The sequence below is a fragment of the Etheostoma spectabile genome, chromosome 20 (genome assembly GCF_008692095.1).
Source record: "Etheostoma spectabile isolate EspeVRDwgs_2016 chromosome 20, UIUC_Espe_1.0, whole genome shotgun sequence".
NCBI classification, from domain to species: Eukaryota; Metazoa; Chordata; class Actinopteri; order Perciformes; family Percidae; genus Etheostoma; species Etheostoma spectabile.
The window spans coordinates 11,728,574-11,749,640 of NC_045752.1; the positions used below are offsets into that span (position 1 = coordinate 11,728,574).

Here is a 21,067-nt window from a genome sequence, read left to right on the forward strand (position 1 = left end):
CTACAAAGTTGTCTTGTAAATAATCTTGCAAAACGTGTTAAGCTAAAGAGAGTACGGTAATATTACACACACACTTCCAGATATCAGACGGTGACGCATGTTGCATTGATTAAATTAGCAGGAGTATCTGTCAGTGTGAACAGCACTGTGTTTTGTCTGATGTGATGTTACAGAGGATATTCTTAGCTTCTGCCACATTAAAACTGTTGAATGGGGCAAACACCTTCAGAGCTATATATGAAACACTTTACCCAGGGATCTCCTTCCTGTCTCGGCCTTAACTCAAATAAACTAGTGCATTGTATACATTGTACCTTGAACAGGCTGTGTGAAAAGGGCTATAGAGACAGACAACCATTCACAATTTAGAGTAAACACTTAAACTTATTAACCTAACTTACCCTGCATGTCCTTGGACTGTGGGAGAGAGACAAAAGACCCGGAGAAAACGCAAGCCAACATGCAAACTCCACACAGAAGGTCCAACCCTGACCCCTTATGCTGTGAGGTGACAGTGCTGACCACTGCACCCCCATGCCGACCAAGCCATCTATTTAAAACTCCATAGCCTTTTTTGTTGATAAATAAGAGTAAATAACAATTACATTGATCAACCAACTTAAACCAAGGCTTAATGAGGAGCTCCTCATTAGTATAAAAGGTTGTCCAATATTGTTGCTCCTGAAACACCTTGATAAGGTTCTTGTTACAGAGGCTGGCCATTCATTACTTCTCTTCTGCACTGTTGTTAGCTTTACCCACCGTATCCAGAGAGGTAGCAGCCCTCAGGTCAGGAAGGAAGCCCACTTCGAGCAGGTGAAGCAAAAAGCTCTGGTCCTCGATACCGTACACCCTGTCCAGAAACAGCACCATGGGGGCCTTGTGATCTGGACAGAAGCAGGCTGACATGTCCGGCTCAGTAACAGAGCCATCTGAAAGAGATTGAGACGGGAAAGGAAAGGCACAAAATATAGAGTAAACTGCATAGGTGTGGAGCAGTGAAATACCCTAAGAACAGACCACAGTGCATAATGACAAGTCCTTTCTGATTAGGAAAGCAATGTGTATTCATTAGGGGGCATGTAGCAGCATGTAGATGAGAGTTTTCTGGTGCTAGTGCCATCGCTTCATTCTTGGCCTTCAGACAGCGCTTGTGTGGCAGTGTTCTAGGAAGCAAATTTAAAAAACGAGTCTTGCCATGCTTATGCAGATCAATCAATAGAGCAAGACAGCTGGCTATAGAAATGATCTGGCTTACTCAGAGCAATGGGAGTGTGCAGTAAAGCGTTGTGCTGATTAAAAAGGCATGAGCAGTGAAATGTAATCAATAACCTTCCGCCTTGCACTGAATGTGCAGACTTTCCTAAAACCATTGTATCTTTATGTGAGATACACGTGGCGTCCTGTAGTAACATGCAAATGGTAGGGATGCATCCTCTGGTGGAAGTATAAAGGTGTGCAGTATGATGACCTGTGATATTAGAGTGAACATCTTGTAGAGTACCTTTGTTGGGGATGGGCATTTTGAGAGGTATGCTGATAATTCCCACAAGGTCTTCAGTCGGCACCAGAGAGCGCAGAATGGCACGGATACGCAGAGCTTCACCTTTCCCCTTGTTGATAAGCTGAAGAAGAAGAATGGAAGTGAAAATATGGTAAATTTGTCAGAGAAAATCAACAAATAAATTTACACTTCGATCCAACGTACATGCATCTCTGGGGCGCAACGTCCCAACAGATCAATGAGGGCAGAGTAGAAGGACATGATGGCATTGCCCATGTGTACCACCTCCTCCTCATCGTCACCATCAGCAGACCTAACAGTGGAAAAAGTGAGAAAGAACAGAAACAGAGGAAGAACAGTGACCCCAAAGTCAAAAATACATATCTTTCCCCTTACCTGTAGTGCTATTTATCAATCAAGATTGCTTTTGTGTGAGTTGCCCAGTGTTGGAGATATCAGCCGTAGAGATGTCTGCCTTCTCTTAAATATAATTGGATCTAGATAGGATTGAGCTTGGGGTGCTTAAAGCGTGATTTATGGGTGTGCAGAGGCTCCACACAAAGCTTTCGCCATAGGCTACGTAAATGGTCTGAAGTTTATACAGTACTTGTGCGTTGGTGTGTGTCGATCTCTAGCACGGTTGGCATTTGTGTGGGCGTGGGGAGTGTGTGGTAGAGACAGTGAGAGAGTGATGGCGATTAGCTTCTGAGCGAGTACCGACTCTAGAGACATTTGTGAAAGAAATAAAGTATCTCCCCTGTTCTTTCTGACGACGGTGGGAAATCTGTGGCAGGAAAAGTTAAACGTGTTGTTTGTGGAGAAGGAGAAGCAGGAAAAGAGTAAGGGATGATGCAAAGCTTCCAAGCCTCGGCCGAGCGTCGCCGCAACAAGCAGTTACATTTTTTGAGAGGTGCATGTCAGGCTGCAGCATAGGGTTTGGAGTAGGTCTGGGTCTCCACGTACGGCAAAAGATTTAACGCAGAAGCATACATCACGCTTTAGCGCTAAAAACATACATTTCAAAAAGCAATGTATCTTTCTAGATGCAGAAACTATTTTATTTTCTACATGAAAACATAAACTGCTCACAACCAGGTCTCTGGGTTAACTAACCAGGTCATAATTTCTGTAAAAAGATACTGCTGTTTAGTTTTTCAAATGTATTTTTTACCGCATTGTGCACAACAAGTCTAGTGCCACCTAGTTTCATTATATTTGAGAGAAGGCAGACATTTCTACGGCTGATATTCCCAACACGGGGAAACTTACACCAAAGCAATCTTGACTGATAAAAAAACACTACAGGTAAAGGGGAAAATATGTGTTTTTGACTTTGGGGTCAACTGTCCCTTTAAGGTTAAGTCCTCAGTATTGATTTAATATGTTTTGCTTACACGTCAGAGCTGACACCATGCACAGAGCCTGGCAGGTCCAGAGCCGGCGTTTCAGAGATCTTGATGGCTTCCTTCATGGCAGCCAGCAGGCCGTTCCCTCCCTCCCCCCTTAGGGCAGGTCCAAAACACTCTGGACGACGAATGAGCAGCTTGACAACAACGCTGGAGTTCTCTTCCACGCTCTCACCTAGCACATAAATGTGAGATCATAGGATTACATACATTAAAAAAAAGCCACAGAATGAAGTTCAAAGCTAGTTGGACCTATGTTATATATTTCTGCATGCTTGAATGAAGACAATAATAAACATTAAACAAAAAAGAAAGAAAGAAAGAAAGAAAGAAACTGGATGGTCCCTGCAGTCTTACCGTTGACAAAGACAGCAAAGCGTAGGAAGGAAAGGTAACGCTCCCCCTCAATGGGGTTCCAGCCGATGTCTGGATAACCTTTAGCCAGGAGTATTGGACAACTCTGGAGACCACAGCCTGCTAGGTAGGTGACCACCTATGGATACAGCACATTCATAGTCCAGCATAAATCTATTCATCCTAGGTGATTTCAAACTCCTTTTACACACTACGGTAACACAAAGGTTGAGCTGTACCTTGTCCAGATCAGGCTCCTCCAGTGCCAGAGCCAGACCATTGTTGTCCATCACCGAGGAAGCAGCCACATCCAGAGGAGTGGAACCCCTCATTGCTGGTGAAGCTACAATACAAAGCACACTGTTAGGGTCAACCATTTCCTCAATTTTATTTCATATTAGCCTGTGTCTGTGTTTATATAGCAACAAAGTGCTTTCCAAACAGCAGGGGGTAGTGTTGCGACTCCTTCCTTAATATTAATGGTAGCTAATCTGCCAATGCCTGTTTAAAATAAGTGTTATCCTCTAACAATTTGCTTTTGTCACGTACTCATGTTAGCGTCCACAAGGTTTACGGGAACCAGTTTATGTAGCACTGTGCATACAAACATCTTTAATCCTGTGGTTGTATCTTGTAAATTCTTCGTGGAATTTGACAATTTTGTACATAACTTGTTGTTACCTGCCTAATGAGCAATCTGTGAAGTGTGTGTGTCATGCATTCATGACTGGGTGCATGTGTGTGAGCATCCAAGGGAGACACTCTCTTTCCCCAGCGGGGTGCTCTCGGAGACTGTGGGACCGTCATCTTCTAACAGAATGAGAGATGAGTTGCTATATTTGCTGATAGATTCTCAGCGCTTCCACACAATTACTTACTTACACACACGCGTGAGTGTGTGCTCACAAGTACAGAACAAGTTCTGTGATGGCAAAAGGGTAGCTACATTGTATCACCTATGTTAAAAGAGAATGCTCGCAGTTTTTAGAATTGGTCTTTCATGCATCCTAGAGGTGGTTTTACAGGTATGTTTGGCCTGTACCATCAATCTTTAAAAACATTTTCCAGCATGTCCTACAGTCCTAATCAAGTCGTGTGGCTTTCATCCAGTAAAATAATGTTGTAGATAAACATAAGTAATCCTTAAGGAGCATGATGGATAATAGAAAGAGTGGCAATTTAACAGAGACATAGATGTGTACCCACCGAGGCCCACACTGCTATTCTCCAGTAGGTAGCTGAGGTGGTCGAACATGGCTTTCTGGTTCTGACGGCTGATCCGACAGAAGTAGCACAGAAAGCGACAGCAGCTGGCCACCATCTTGGGGAAAGCAATTTCCTGTGGAATGGCACATACAGACTAAGTAGGGTAAAAAATAGTCCATGGTTAGATTTTTAAAACAAGATAAATGGAATTTCAAATAAAAAAATGCAAGTACACAAAATACACAAAGTGTGTACATGTGTACAATTTGATACCAAGTGGTTTTGGAGAGGTTGTTGCTTAATTCAGGGGTGTTGAGTTTATTATAATGACTTTCTCCAGGCTTGTTACTATGCAGTCCCTTGCCCGTATATGCTCCTAATTAACATCTAAAAAGCCTGACACCTCCACACACTGCCAGCCAGCCTTACTCTGTCTTTTCTACCCTTCATCCCAGACTCTGATGCTGTCAGCCTGAGGAGAAAGCCCACCTACTGGGACCATGTCTTCATTTTTGTTTTTAAAGATTATTTTTTTCTGGCATTTTAGGCCTTTACTATATAGTACAGCTGGAGATGTGAAAGGGGTGAGAGCGGGGGATTGGCATGCAGCAAAGGGCTGAAGGTTGGAGTTGAAGATGCGGCCGCTGCGACAAGGACTGAGCCTTTGTATGGGGTGCACATGCTACCAGGTGAGCTATCCAGGCGTCCCGACCATGTCTTCATTAACACACAAATGATAATACACAAAACTGGACTGAAACACAAGTTCTCTCAGTGACCAACGTTCATTTTGGCGAGGAAGTGAAATGTGTGGGGGCCTCTTTAACGGCCTGTGTAAGCAGAGAGAAATATAGAAGTAGAAGATGTTTAACCTGGGACTTGTGTCCTCCGAGCACATTGACCATGACCTCCATAACGGTCTCATGCATGCCCAGTATTCTCATTAGGTTGGGGTGCTGGTAGAAGACTTTGTTGTTCATGATGTCACTGGAGAGGGACAAAAGACAAAATGGATACTTGGTATTTACTAAAAACACAAATGCATTTTCAGTAGTGTGCCAAACTAGCATGAATCTAAGGATAGCAAAACCAGAAACTATATGTACTTATATATTTTTACTTATGAAGAAAAGGTGAGCAGATAACGTATAACATATATAACACAAGAGTGGCTCCTCTGAGGAACCTACGCAAGTCCATCGATCATGAGCTTCTCCTCTTCTTTCCCCATACGGACAGACAGCAAAGATCGGATCTGACCAAGGGCGGCCAGGAGGTTGATGGTGTCCTGGATGGAGGCAGCGCTAATTGTGTAAGTCTTTCTCATGGCCCGGAGCAGCTCCCCGATGCTGTCATACTGCCTCCTCAGTAGGCTGAACATCTTGCGAACCAGCTCTGAGTCCAGGACGTGACACTCTTGGGCCCAGCTGACCATCGTCTGAGAGATCAGCTCCTTCAGATTAGCTGGCAAGAAAGATGGGTAAATATAACTGATAATGTAATTTCCTTTTAAAAAGGAACTTGTTGCATGACAATTAGTGTATTTGCTTTGAACGAACTTCATATTTAACTAAGTTGGTGGACTTAGAGCACAAAAGACAAAAAGAATAGTCAAAACGTTGTTGAGATAATGTGATTATTAGTCCAAAAACGCTGAATCTTGCACTTCAATTGTAAATTGTAAGATGTAAAACCAGTGGAATGGCCCTTTAACATTATATTATGTAACATCAGTTAATCCTTAAAAGTGATTTTTTATGGAAATGCCATCTGCCAATGGACCAGTCACTTCACATGTCATACTCTACATCAAAATTACATAATTTAACATAAATAAAGCAGCAATATTTTTCTTGGGGGCAGCAAAATAAGCTTTAAACATAATAGTGACATAAATATAAGCCTAATACAGGTAAGTAGTTGTTATGAATGTGAACAAACAGTTTAAACACACAGACACGCAAAACATAAAGCCCCATTTAACTGTTGTTAAAAAGGCCTCCACTTGACTGGATGCTCACTTTTCTAAGCCATGCCTCAGCAATCAATTCAAAGGCTGCATTCCCACACTGGCTCTGTGATGCAAATAAGACCTTGAGTACATAACAAAAAAAGACTGGCAGCTTCTTCAAAGTCTTTCGTGTGGCTTGAGTCAAGCTAATAGGACTGCATGCGTGTATCAGCCACCTCTACAAGCCCCAGCTTCTAAAGGAAAAGTAATGGGCTGTGTTTCAACAATGTCAGAGTTATTTTCTTCTATTCTATCAAAAAGAAAACAAGCTCATTCATGAAAAGGCACATTTTCAGCGGAGCGAAAAGGAAGCCCTGTTATGTAACAAATAAAGGGGAAAGGCGAACGGAAGAGATGTGACAAGGTATTAATAGTTCTGTACAGAACAATATTCTGCTTCTGTGGTTAAACAGACATTTGTCTGGACAGCTCGTATGAGGGTTACTTTTAAGGCATCATTAAAACTGGATCAATAGGGTGTGTGTGCGTGTGTGTGTATATGTGTGTGTTTAAGAGGGTGTGCACATATATTTGTGAGTCTGTTCTTGGGGAATGAATACACAAAGAGGGAAGAGGGAGACATTAATTAAACAATTCAGAACCATAAAAGATGAAGTTGTTTATACACAATTGATTTCCTTAAAAGTATTGCAATTAGGTGATTGTGTTTTTAAAACCCCTGTGGATGTTTGGATGATTGGATCAGTTGGTTTTCCAAAGACTATTTGACATAAAGCTGTCAATCAGTGCAAGTGTGTGTGTGTGTGTGTGTGTGTGTGTGTGTGTGTGTGTGTGTGTGTGTGTGTGTGTGTGTGTGTGTACATGACTTGATGGGTGGGGAGCCAGCAGCAGTAACTGATCCTGCCGCTGAGAGTTGCGTGGGTTTCAGAGAAAGGGCAGAAGCACCAGCTTGCACCAAAATGAGTAGCAACATTTCTTCCTCTCAGCAAAGATGCTTCACAACACCTCAACACTAAACACTCTTATTCCGTCACACTATCAAACATACTTGCTTGTTCTATTTCGGTCTATTTGGCTCTTGAATACATCCTTCTAACACTTTGCCCTCACTACACCCCAACACACAAAATCGGAGCTGTCTAGCGTTACATTGATGGAAGCCAGGGTTTTTTTTAAAGTGTGAGAGTTCACACACAATCCCTATACTCTCACAAACCTTCCATTAAGGCAAGTCATCGTGTCTAAGCATTAAATATTTCTGGAGGATAAGCCATTCATCAGAGGAGGAAAACGACATCTACGCTCCTCTTACTTCATTCCTGTGAAATAATGGCAAAGACGACAGCGCCTTTTGTATCTTCAGGGTCTCACTGTGCAAGGAGGAAAAGTTATGGCTGGAGTAACACTGCAGAATATATCATGTCATCTTCACTCTGGCCATCCTCATGTCTCCTGGCAAACCCTCTTCTTCTATAAGATTTTATTTTCAAAATATACAGTATCGCAACTGTCACATTAACTTCTCAAATGATGTGCCTACAAAGAAAATACATCCAATTCCAAACAAAATAAAAATAAACAAAAATTAGGTAATCACGAAACATGCAGTAACAGTGGTTTATGACCAAAGACCTGCAAAACTAATAACGTTCCCATTAGCCTCAGTTTTACTTTGTGTTTAGTGCTAACTAGGAGATGTTAGCATACTAACTTGTTAAACTATGATAGGGAACATAGTAAACATCACCTGCTAAGAATTAGCATTGAGCATGTTAGCATTTAGCTCTGAGTACAGCCTTACGGAGCAGCTGGTTTGGCTGTTTGTTTTTTTGGAAAGCTTTTGTTAAATATTAATCAAAAACTCAGACACTACATCTAAAGCTTTACCCCCAACATACATTATATATAAATCCCAAAATGAATGGAAAAAAACATTTTGCAGATAAGAGAATTATCCCACAGATATTCTGAATTATTCCACTCCCTTTCTGATGCAACCAGCTGTTAGAAGTACATGTGATGCTACTGAACTGCAGCTGCTACCGCAAACCAGCCTTCTAATCAATCAGCCGGCACACAACCGCCCACAGAGACCACCACCACCCAAAGCACTCTTTTATTGAGAAATACACACTCCTCTATTTTCATCCAGCCTTGCTCCTTGGAGATCAGCGTGGTGGTCTTAAATGCTCCAGGTCAGGGTCACACCAAATCCCAATGGAGAGATTGCCTTTCAGCAACACACATTTCATCCCAAATGTATCCACCTGCAACTTGGCCACCTCCTGTTGCCAGCTTTGCTTCTAAGAATAGACCAAGATGGATAGATTTCTAACAGATTCTCAAAGTGGTTTTCAGAAGTAATATAATACCCTGTTTAATGTTAGTTAGTCCCCATCTACGCAATTACAGGCATACACACATCTTGTTTTATTGCCAGAATAGGTTAATGCTCTACAGAGGTTACATATGAGAGCCAAATTGCAGCCATAAATGGAGACATGCGCTAATAAACCTGGAAAGATCCAACAGTGAACAACAGTTTGAAATAACACACTGCTGTCTCTATTGAAGGCCAACAGAACAAAGTAGACTGTTTTCTACCAGTTAAGTAATAATTTGCAATTAGAAACTTGATTGGTAGCCTCTTACATAGAGTGATACTTGAGATAGAAAACTAGATATAACTTGATGTGTATTTATACCGTTGGTTATGTGTCTATGGCTTCAATCAGGTAAAGGATGGGGTTTTATCATCAGTGTTTTTCCCCTCTCATCACTCCTCTCTCTGGTTTGCTGGGGCAGCTTCACTCTGGAGCCTCTCCTTCACCCAGCTCAATATTACCATAATGAAATTGAAAAGAAATTGAAATGGAAATGACTGCCACTCGGGGACTCAGTCCACATGACACCAGCAGACAAATAGAGGCAAAACTGAGGGTACTAGAGCTGCAATACAGGAGCTCCTGCTTTTAATTCTTACATCCCTCTAAGCGAGGACTACAGACGGAGCGCTCGTAAAAAAAGAAATGAGACCATAAACAAGCTGGATATAGTGGAAAGTAAATGGATACCGTGTGTAAGAACGTATGCTTTTAAGGGAAAGTAACACATTTTGCACAAGCAGTATAGAAAAAGAACAACTTCAATATCAAAGGCACTACTTCTTTGCAAGTTTTGAATATTTGGACTTTGACTGCTTACTAGTCTAGATCAACGGAAGTACATTGCCAGGATAAGCCTGACAAGCCGGAAGCATCCGGCAAAGCGCTGGATGTCCGGCTTTGCCCTTCCCCTGCTGCTGTGTGTCAAAATCCCTCTTGCTATGGGGAACAAAAAGAACGACCTCCATACTAGCAAGCTAACAAGACTATTTTGCAGGGGCACTGTCGATGCTTCTGGAATCTTAACGCTGCCCAAGACGACTGGTTTAAAGAAATGCAAACAACCAACTTTTAGAGGGGAGGTGGGGCATTTGTGAATTGAGGACAATTATAGATGTGCAGGCACACATACAGTGTTTGTTTATGTTTGTGTTTAACAGTTTGCATGTAATGGGTATAAGGATGCTGCGCTGGTTCCTTTATTGGCTGCCTTTTATTGGTTTTGTTTTATTTCATTGTTATTTTATTTTCTATTGTGTGTATTTTCAAGTGTGAGATACATGTATTACATGTGTACCATGTATATATGTGTATGGTGTTGCATTACCAAAATAGAACAATGCAGCGCGCTTTTTCCTCCTATTCTAGATGACTCGTTTCCAAATCAAAATCGAGATTTTATAAAATGCATTTAGCTAATTGTGAAGACCGCGATTAATGGAATGTGCAATATTTAGTTGATTGTTTGGTGTAACATTTGGTATAACACTTCTTATTCCTTTTTATTATTACTATACATTACTATACATAAGATTAATGATGGAATAATCTTACATATCACAGATTCAACTTTCCATGCTTATTAAAAGAAAAACTCTTATTGCTGGGAATTCATATCTATGTTCTCATCTTTACATAAGAATATAGAGCAGATAGTGTCTCATGTTATAATGCTCCATGACAAGATGTATCTGTTACACAGTGAATATTGAACTTAGGTAAACTTAAACAATTATAATCCCAAATTGAATCCTCATTGCAATATCTGGCTCAAAAATCGTAATTTCAATTTTTTCTCCAAATTGTTCAGCCCTACCTAGAATTTATCTGTGCTGTAGCCAGACTTTACTCACGCTGCAGAGATAGGTCTGGCAATGCGAGACTAACTGCTTACCGATCTTGCTACTGTTTCAGTATGTTGCTAAAGTAACAAGGCTGCGATTGGATGCTTTCCAGAATATGAATTTATTGTGAGCCAATGCATGCATGAAAAAGATTTAACACCCCTCCTCCAGCCAATCAGATATGTCAATTGGGTTTGTCACCCACACCCAGGTACACTGATGCAGCAGGTACACTGTTGCATCACTATTATTATGAAGTAACAAAAACAGTGACTTCCTCACATGGTGCGGCTTGCTCCTTCTCCGTCGGCTCCTCCGCTTTGTGGGACTGGCCTTTGATCTTGTTCACCAGCATCAGCAGGCGGCCTTTGATAGATGTATCTTGCTCGTATTCGTCTTCCTCCATAGGGATTCCTGCACAACAAAAACAGACATGCTATGTACAGTACATGGAGAGCAAAGTATATTACAGCAATATCTCTGCTCTCCTGTTGGGTTAGCTGACATGTCATGTGTATGATGTGTAGCATTGGGAGTGCAGTAACTCCTATTTCTTAATAATTTCGAGTAGTTTTTCATTGTTCTCTGTGTTGATGGTGCCATGTCAGGTGGGTGCTATGTGGCATGGCTGAGACTGCCATTAGATCGGTTGTACCACGGAGGGTTGGGCAAATCAATTATTTATCAAAACATCAGGATGTCAGAGCAATGTGAGAAGCACTGAACTATAACTCCTGTGCTGGGAAACAGAGAGAGATGCAGGGAGGGAAAAAGAGAGCATTTCTGAGACCAAGCACTGGAACAGTTTAGCTGATGCTGACACAATGGCAGCCGAAGCAATAGATCGAAAAAGTCATAGCTCTATATGTTTTTATACATACAAAATTCTACAATTAATCTAAGCCATATAAGATAATTGTATCAAGTTAAATACAATAATGAATGTTTCATGATGAAGATAACCAATAAAACAGCTCATAAAAGGTTTTTCCACATCTTACCACAGTGGAGCTGGAGCTGGTTGTGAAAATCATACAGTTCCTCCTGGATGTCTGTTGGACACGGACAGTCTTCGCCCACACTGAAGGTCAACAGCATGTTGATCTGAAGTATGGAAACATTGAAAGCAGACATTTACATGCATAAACAATGTCTGGTACTTTAGTTTCAAAAGCAATCTGAACCTGATGCGAGCTCACTGTAGGATTCACAGAAAAAGAAAAAATAGCTTAAGTGGCTAATTCTCCCTCGGCACTCACAGACCGAAGGACACCATGACAAGTCATTAAAGTAGCTTTGAAGTGCTCAACTCCCATCTCCAGCTATGACCCGAAAGGGATACTGTATGTGTGTGTGTGCTCACGCTCACTGGAGCAATGACACAACAGGAAAGAAGGATGAAGGCGCCTTGAGGCTTTGTTCAATACACACAAAAGAGAATGCTTGAAACATTTGGAGCAGCCCTCAGCTCTCATACAATTTGAAACCAAAACAAGGGAATTTGGACATTATGAAAACTAAAAAGGAAATCTGAGGGTGGGGAGAGAAATTTGCAATGTATGTGGCAAAACTACGAAAGTTACATAACAGCTTCCTCTGAATTAGCCAGGTTTGTGCATCATTTGATGCATAATGGTACTTTATTGTAAGACTCATCAGCTCTAATTGATGCACACTTCCTGGCATTTACCCTCCGTCGGTGATTTGAACCTTGGTCACATAAGCATCAATGAGCTCACATGGCAAAAACCTAAGAGTTGTCCGTATCACATGAACAGAGATGAGAATTGTTGTGAAATTGCCGGCATAAATATGTCCCAACTCTACAGTGAATAAGTAAAGAGAGGTGTTACCGTACATTCCTCCTAGTGTGGACGGATAGTCTATACCAGTATTAGCAAAGACTTCATCTTAAAGAAGCAGAAGTACATTGTTTCATTTAAAAATGTACATCTCGTTACACATAAGAGTAAATGATGGTGGCTTTCATGACAGTACAGGGTAGGCAGTGGGGATGCTGTTTCACTCTTGTCAGTTTTTAGCATCGATCGTTGGTCACCAACATTTTCACACCAGGAAAATTAATTAGAGATTCTCTCTAGAGATAGTGGGTTTTTTGCAGACTGTGTTTCACTGACATCTTCCTCACTCTCTAGTTAGCTTTGTTGCACCAGCCGGTGTGGGACAACTTGTGTAGGAGTCCAATCTGTCCAACCCCAATTTGAGCAGACCTGAACATAATACACCCTGAGTTAGTTACAACTTTTACTTCCTACCCAGCAGCCCTGCAGTGACTCTGGCCTTATCTCACCTGTTCTTGAGGGGGCGATCTGAACTCTTTGGTCTTCTTTGCGGTAACAGCAGCAGACATGTTGAGGGCCAGCATCAGCTCATTGTAGCGGAACTTCTGGTTGTACTGCAGCTTGGACACAAAGCTGTCAGAGAAAGACACGATGGCCTCAATGCGGTGCTTCAGCTCGCAGTCGCAGAAATAGTGAAGCAGCTCACACATCTGGGGAACAGAAAACAACTACAGTTGCATCACTGTTGCACATCTAGATGTAGCTGTTATGAGCAACTCTGTTAGGAATACGTACAAACAGCCTTATTGAATCATATTACCCCACTTATTAAAGATCATTTGTTCAATACGTCAGAGTTATTTCATATTTGACTGACTTCTGAATGGATCTATTACCGTGGTGCTGGTATGGAGTATGTGAGTGTACTGTAGATAGAGATGTTTTTTGATATTACAGGGGTTGGTGATTTACCTTCTATAGTGTACATGAAGGTTTAACAAATATAAGATGATGATCATATTTGCTCATTATCACCTGTCGTTTGACTGGCTCAGGCAGTCGCTTCTCCAGCAGTCCTTTCATTGGCTGTTTAGCCTCTTTGGTGACCTCCTCTTCTCCAGCTTCCACTGCCTTCTCCTCTGCCCCTGTAAGTCCTTCTTTGTCTGTGGCCCCTGTAGCCCCCTCCTCACGTGTCTGTCTGAAAACATTTGGGTCAATGAGCAGTAAGATTTTATGGACGTCCTCGCTACCGAGTACACCCATAGTCAACAAGGTGCTGATGAGTTTCAAGATTGGCACAAACTGGTACTCCACCCCTCCTCCTACAGGATCTCGGATGTGGTGGCCACCACCCTGAACAGCCTCTGTCAACATTGAAATTGATTTCTCCTTCAATGCTTCCAGTGGGATTTGGGGACTGTAGAGATGTTGCTCCCGTTTAGTGCTGATGAAACATGGCGGAGCAAAGTTTAGCCGGGGTTTGAGGGAGGTACTAAGCCCCACCCCTGGTGGGAGGTGCTTTTTGGAAGCATCAGAGAAAAGGCGAATGGAACGTGTCTCAGCCGTGACGGGGATGATGAACTCATCTTTCATCATAAGTCGCGCTTCTTTTGCTGTCTCCAGGTGGGTGCTGATCAGGACGTTGTAGAAGCCCTCACGTAACATGCCTGACAGGTATTGATTATCAATGGTGTATAAGAGCTGTGATTGGTCCAGGTGGCTGCAGAGGGCGTGGGCCACACGAGTGTTGCCCAGAGCGCAGAGGGCACAGTAGAGCTTCAGGGTGTGGTAGTGGAACCTCCTCATGTCTTCCTGCTCAGACAGCTCCATGATGTCAACACACCTTTGAAAAGAAGTGAGAGAGGAGTAGCAGGAGAGGATTATATTCTAATGTTCTGATTAGGTCTTTTTAGACGCCTGACAGGTAGGGCTGGTAGTTGTTAAAAGGTTTTTGATACTGGTACCATTACCAAAACTGTTACTTTGATACCGGTTCCTGAACGGTACTTTTTTCAATACTAATTTTATTAATCATTACGGCACAAATAATTTTATTTATTTTTCATTTTACTACGTGAGCCCCGTCTCTGTGTGTAACGTAACATTTTTATTGCATGCCTCTATGACGTGTAACGTTAGACAACCAATCACCAGCATTATAAGATCTTGGTTGAAGCATGCTGCATTATTGCTTATTGGATCATTGATGCTGATGAGATTTACTTATTAGGCATTGAAATTTGGTTTTGAATGAATGGATTTTGATACTCGATACTAAGGAGGCAATATGTACGGTGGCTAATAAGTATTGAATTTAGTACCCAGCCCTACAGACAGGTGTTATTTACCACACAGGTTAATAAAATAAGGGTCAGGCTCCCGTTAATCAAAGCGCTACGACGATGGTTTTCTAAAATACTTAAACAAAACAGCTTTTATATTTTATGAGGAAAGAAATGCATTGAGCACATTTGTTATACTTCAAGGATACGTACAATGTCCTTTGAAATCCAACTGAATAGATACATCATATAAGCACACTAAGCCATGTACTGCACCTGTTCTCCTCAGGTATATGTACAGCCAACATCTGTAGGGGCTCCACACACTGGACGACCCAGCCAAGTCTCTCGTTGACCCTGGCTGTTTCCACCTTGAGGAAGGTGTTGGGCATGCGGCTCCACAGCACGGCGTTGATGGTCTGGGCATATAGACGGGGTGGACACTGGGGCACCGGGTTCTTATGTTCACTTTTAAAAATGGCGGATGACAGAGGCATGGCATTCTGGAGAGGGCAACCAAACGTGGAGGTAGTTAATTTAGAATAAAAGAATTAAAGGAATATTACAAATTTTCAAACAAGGCTTTGAACACTCATTTGCCACCCTGACCTCCACAGTCTTATTTTTTTGCAGCAGTTTAAAAAAGACACACAACGTCCTGCTCAAATAGACAGTCATTTTGAACAGATGGAACTAATGCACCGTTATTTATATAAAGAAGTAGACAGTCACAACAAGAGTTATTTGTTATGTTTATGTAATAAATGATAGCTTTCTTGCTTAGTCACAAAACCTTCTCTTTTTTTTCTCTTCTCTAAACAACTGACACAAGTATTCATCCTGTTGTTGATGCTCTCAGTATATTTGGTGCAGATTTAAGCAAGCTAAAATATTAGCCTAGTGGACCTACAGTATAATCCTGTGTGGAGGCTGCATCTCTGTGAGGTAACATAAGGTACTGCGGGACAGGTTAAATTGAAAACGAGCATACTGTGAGCAGTAAAAATTTCCTGGATCAATTAGGGGACTCCACCTTGATTTTTGACAGCTCAAACTGGAAGAGGTTAGGGCTAGTGGGTCGCACAAACACAGCAGGGAAAAGCTTGGTGTTTGGTTCCACCTGGAGCAGAGAAAAGAGCAGCAAGTTACTAACAGATCCAAACAGGAAGAACACATCAAAAGCTTCAGAAGCAGCAGAGAATGACTGGCAGAAAGCAGCTCAATGATGCATCATAAGAACTCCACTGCTTAGTATGTGTCTGCATGATTGTTTGAGAGTGTCGGCTGGCAGGATGACTCAGCGCTGGGTAAAGCATCACCTTCACTTTCAGTGACGGTGGGAGAACATAAGAAGATTATACCCTTCCAAAGGTTCTTTAAGATTTAGTTCTCAGACTACAAATTCTAAATCTGAAATTTAACAATACAGACGTCACGGCTTGTTTGGGAAAATATGCAAAGACAGATGATGAGTTAACCTCAAGGTCAACAGGATAAACTGCTGACTGACAGAAGAGTTGACGGTAGTGGTGAGACTTACTGGGGGATTGACACAAACGAATAGCAGGCAAAATCATGAGGACGCTTAAAATTAACTTTATATTATATTATATATTCTTTTTTCACATCATGAAGTGCATTTTATGAAACCCAAGGACACTTTACAGAATTACAGTGGCTATACTTAGGGAGGTTGTAGGCTGTGGTGAAAAAATGGTGTTTCAGGAGGGTTTTTTTTAATGTCCAGGGATGTAGCATTTTGAATATGTGCAGGGAGGGTGTTCCAAAAGTATGGTGCTGCAACACTAAAGGCTCTGTCTCCAAAAGGTACAGAGTATGGTGTGGGGAATGGAGGGCAGGCCAGTGTCTGAGGACCACAGGTTTTTGGATGAAGCAGGTCAGAGGGGTACAGTGGGGCCAGGGCATGGAAGGATTTTTAGGTGAGATAGAGAATTTTATATTTGATGCAGGACCTAATTTGGAGCCAGTGAAGGTGGATGAGTGTTGGGTGATGCGCAGCCACCTCTGTGTGGGGGTGAGGACCCTGGCGGCAGAGTTTTGGACATAATGGAGCCTGTCTAGGGTATGTATGTATTCAGTACCTGGTAGGATGTGGTTATCTCCTTGCCACTGACAGTGAATGTCACCAGGCCGGTGGCCAGGTCTATCAGACAGCCAATCTCCAGGTCCACGTTGCTGCGACTGGAGGTGTGAGCAGCACTGGTCACATCACCACCCCACACGATGTAGCAGTTACTTCTTTTCACACTATTAAGTGCAAATATCAGTCACTCATTTTATCTTGACATACAGCACATTTCAATGAAAAATTTGGCAGTTTAAAGTAAAAATCATTAAACTTTAAAGTATAGAACTCCAAGGAAAATAACTTCAAACTGCTGCAAAGGGAAGTGAGTTTCCCTAAAAAAAAAAAAAAATGGTCTTACCTTTCATGAACTCGTCCTCGCTCGTCACCCAGGGTTACAGTGACCGATCTGTTTTTACTGAGACTGAAGTTGTTGCTATAGTAATGGTAATCCGGGGTAACCCATCCAACCCACACGCCGGCAGGGTCCTGACCTGCAAAGATCCTTACCGAGTGGTAGTACTGTAATGACACATGCAAGAGTTAGCCAACGCTGGAGGTGTTGCAACCATATGGTACTACGACAAAATGACTCAATACCGTAGTGATGCTGCCGTAGTCCACTCGTCTGCTTTCATCACTGTGCCTCACGGATCTCAATGGATATCTATCAAAAACCGTATTAAACAGATGATTATCAAGTACAAACCAGGTGACGGATTTTTTCATCTTTAAACTCTTATTAGCTTGTGATGTTCAATGCCATTATAAGATGCTGGGTTAAGTTTGGTTAATATAAGATGAATGAAACCCAACATCTCTTTCGGCATCTTTTTAAAGATTTGCATTACTAACTGACACTAAATTTGAAAGGTCCACTTGATGTCATGAATGCCAATAATCTAAAAGTGGATCAGCAAATAAACATGGTAGTTTTAAAACTTTGGAATGAGTTGCTTGCACAATGGCGTACATTCGTGATTTTTTGCATACCTGTGTTTGACTTTAAGGGTATCTTCCTCGAGGACTCCATTCATGTCTGCAACAGGACTGGATTTGAAAGAGGAGTGGAACTCTACCGGCATGCTGAGACGACAAAATACCATATCTGCGTTGCTGTTCTGGGTTCCAAATGTCTTGTGGGTGACTTTAAGACACGGAGGGCTGTCAATTGTGCCGTCAATCCTGGTTACCTGCAAACGGGAAGAATGTCCTTGCATTCATCCAGTTACCAATTGATGTTATTTTTACCAACAAATATGTCACTGCTTTTGTTCTTACTGCGATGTGGTTGTGGTCCTTCGGCACATTGACAAAAGTAGGCAGCCGCTTGCTAAACCACATGGTGACCTCTCGGTTCATGTTGACAGCAAAGGGTTCAAATCCCTCCTGAAGGCCGCACATGGTGTAGTACTTGAAGGTGCTGGCATCTTTCCCAAGATTCATACGCCCCACCTGAGCCAGACCGAGACTACACACTGGAATGAACCCTGAAGGACAGCCAGAGGAATTAAGGGAGGGAGAGGGAAGAGGAGAGCATAAATAGCCTCTAAGAACACACAGTAGGAGGGGAGGGAAAATCAATCCAGTTTTTGCAAAAAGGCAATTTGAAGGTGACACATTAAATAAGGGTGATTTCGTTACAGGGAGCCACTTATTTTCCACTTATGCCCCCAGCATGGTTATGCTAGGTAAATGCTCTGCTTGTGAAGGCTTTTTTAAAAGATGAGTGAACAAACACTTGTTCTACCATCACCTTATCCGTCTGACACTCCCTGGCCTTAACATCACCTATAACTGGCTCTGGTACCACACACATTCTTATCCACATGTAAACTTTCTCACCATCCTCAGTTTCAAAGTCAGTGAAGCACAGTTCAGAGCCCTTGGTGGTGATGAGGATCTCTCCATTAAGGGTGAAGATCATGGACTTGTCCTCCATGTTGATCATACAGCCCACAACGTCCCCAGCATGCCAGCACCGCCCAAACAAACGGCTGCCCATGTTTAGACAGTGACCCTATATGTACAAACGCAAAATAAAACACACAGGAGCAGATAATAGGATATATACTAAGAAATATCCATCTCAAGTCTTTTATTCTCAATTAAAGAATGTATTTTATTTTATTTACTTATGTTATTTTTTGTAACGCAGGAACATAATTTTTAATTTTATCTGTTTTAAGAACTTAAAGTATTCAAATAACAAAAAAAAAGGCAAAGACCCAATTAGAGATTTGCAAGTCCGTCAGAACAAGCTTGGGGTCAGATTCAGGCTCATTTAAAGCTTAACTTAAGTGCATAACTTTTTTATATTAATGAACGATCGATACATTCAAGCCATTGCCAAATAGTTTTCTACAAAGCTAAATAAGACTACCAGCTCTACACAACTCTCTGTGTTTCTCAGTATGGCTGTTTTCAGAAGATTGTGTCATCCGGCAACTTTTTTGAGCTGAAACTCAAGTGAAGTTAATTCCCGCTTCTGAAGAGTCCATCATGTTTTTTTAAATTCTCAGTGTCATCCTTACCAACTGTGTGGGGCAAGGGTGGGGGCAGTGTGCGATCAGGGAAGGCTTGTATCATGTGGACGCACCGACAGTTTAGTTGTCCTTACTTAGAAATCTTCATGGGGGACATAGAAACTATGCACTATAGCTTAAACCTATCTCTTTTTTGTTGTGCCTATATACAATGCGAGAGCAATCCTATGTCGGAGAGATGGCATTGGTATTGGCTCAAGCTTAAAAACTGCACACTTTGTCAGGATGGAATTTTTGGCACTTGCAGGGCCCTACATACATGATTCATTTAGGTTTGGTTGACAGCTTACCCTGTATCCATCAAAGACAAAAGCGAGCTCATCCGTGCCAAGCTCCACATCTGGCTTACATCCAGGTCTGGCCCAGCCCACTCTCATGTCTCCTCCTGTCACGGCCTCGAATTCAAAGTACCACTTTCCGGTCTTCACGGCGTATGTTCGCTCCACTCTGAAGAAGCGGACCTTGTCAATGCTGAGTCGCTCAACCACTTGTCCTACAGGGTGGAAGGGATAGCCACAGGTTGTTGATTGCTGCTTCAAAACCAGCAGAATCCCCTCCAACAAATAAGGAAATCAATAATGGAAACATTGATTGTAACAGTCTAACATTGGGTGAGGTTAAAGGCAATCATTTTACACTCTCACACGCTGTTCTCTTTCACTGTCGACTGAAAGGGAGTGGCAGACAGAATACTTTTACAGGACTGAACGTCCATGAGTCAGACTCACCGCCTTCCTGGTCTGAGGGCTCAATGTTGTATCCATAGCCAATCAGAGTGCGTATGGCCTCCCGCAGGCTGTCCCTGTTTGACTTCTTGGTGCGTTCATCCAGCAGAACATAGGGAACCAGGCGAGGGTTACGCTTACTCTTCAGATCCTGCATAGAGGAGAACCAGTCAGAAAAGATTTTATGCAGGAAAAACATCCCCAACTATCCCTGGTTATGTCATAAATTGTACTGTAGGCGCGCTCAAACACACTACGGTTAGATTTGTTACAACTGTGCTGTCAAACCTTGTAATTGAGAAGTTAATTGTCCATTTATTGCCATTGCGCTACTGCTTCCCATCACTTCCTCTATATCATGTAACACGTTCCTCTGTATCGTGTCATTTCCAATAGCAGTTCTCCCACTGGAGCTTGATGAGCAAACATGGAAGTATGGTATCAATGCTACTTTAGCAGATTTGTGGAGATGAATTTGAAATCCTTTGATGGTTATGCAGACCACAGGCTGTTTGTTTGGTCTGGCATTAAAAAGCTTTACCCGATATCACTAAATCAAGGCTGAAGACCTTTCTTTTTGATGTTGCCTTTTTTAAATGACTGTTCATTTCTTTAATGTTTAATTTGTTATGCTGCACTGTAACTTTTATTCTTGTGTTTTATGTGTCTAAATGTTTTTATTTTTAACTGTCTATTCATGTGTTTTATCGGTTTTTAATGCTTATGATGAATTTTGTTAAAGGAAAAGGAATAAGTATAAAGGTTGTGTAATACAGAGAGACTCAAAAAGTAACACAAAGTGTGAATGTGTAATGTCGAAAGATCTGAAAATCGCGCACGGTCGTTAAATATACACGAAAGGCGGCACTAGATTGGCTTAATTAGTGTGAAGACTCCAAGGAGACGAAAGGTAACGTCTCTAAAAATAGAGTTGTGAAGGGTAGTGACACTGAGGG

The 21,067-nt window shown here is 42.0% G+C and overlaps 1 protein-coding gene across 13 annotated transcripts in view; it reads right to left on the minus strand.

Moving 5' to 3' along the window:
• LOC116669685 (ryanodine receptor 3) overlaps positions 1–21,067 on the minus strand; it is a 109,869-nt gene that overhangs the window by 34,172 nt on the left and 54,630 nt on the right. For all 13 annotated transcript variants that reach the window (XM_032499668.1, XM_032499664.1, XM_032499663.1 and 10 more), the window contains 23 exons: positions 20,115–20,262; positions 19,677–19,879; positions 18,686–18,860; positions 18,122–18,330; positions 17,834–18,033; positions 17,441–17,507; positions 17,202–17,362; positions 16,857–17,022; positions 15,788–15,874; positions 15,031–15,257; positions 13,508–14,315; positions 12,982–13,182; positions 11,672–11,774; positions 10,953–11,084; positions 5,661–5,934; positions 5,343–5,457; positions 4,471–4,603; positions 3,504–3,607; positions 3,268–3,403; positions 2,899–3,085; positions 1,709–1,817; positions 1,505–1,625; positions 763–932 (listed from right to left, as the gene is read on the minus strand). In XM_032499668.1, coding sequence (XP_032355559.1) covers positions 763–932; positions 1,505–1,625; positions 1,709–1,817; positions 2,899–3,085; positions 3,268–3,403; positions 3,504–3,607; positions 4,471–4,603; positions 5,343–5,457; positions 5,661–5,934; positions 10,953–11,084; positions 11,672–11,774; positions 12,982–13,182; positions 13,508–14,315; positions 15,031–15,257; positions 15,788–15,874; positions 16,857–17,022; positions 17,202–17,362; positions 17,441–17,507; positions 17,834–18,033; positions 18,122–18,330; positions 18,686–18,860; positions 19,677–19,879; positions 20,115–20,262 — 4,236 coding nt within the window. The remainder of the gene's footprint in view (positions 1–762; positions 933–1,504; positions 1,626–1,708; positions 1,818–2,898; positions 3,086–3,267; positions 3,404–3,503; positions 3,608–4,470; positions 4,604–5,342; positions 5,458–5,660; positions 5,935–10,952; positions 11,085–11,671; positions 11,775–12,981; positions 13,183–13,507; positions 14,316–15,030; positions 15,258–15,787; positions 15,875–16,856; positions 17,023–17,201; positions 17,363–17,440; positions 17,508–17,833; positions 18,034–18,121; positions 18,331–18,685; positions 18,861–19,676; positions 19,880–20,114; positions 20,263–21,067) is intronic.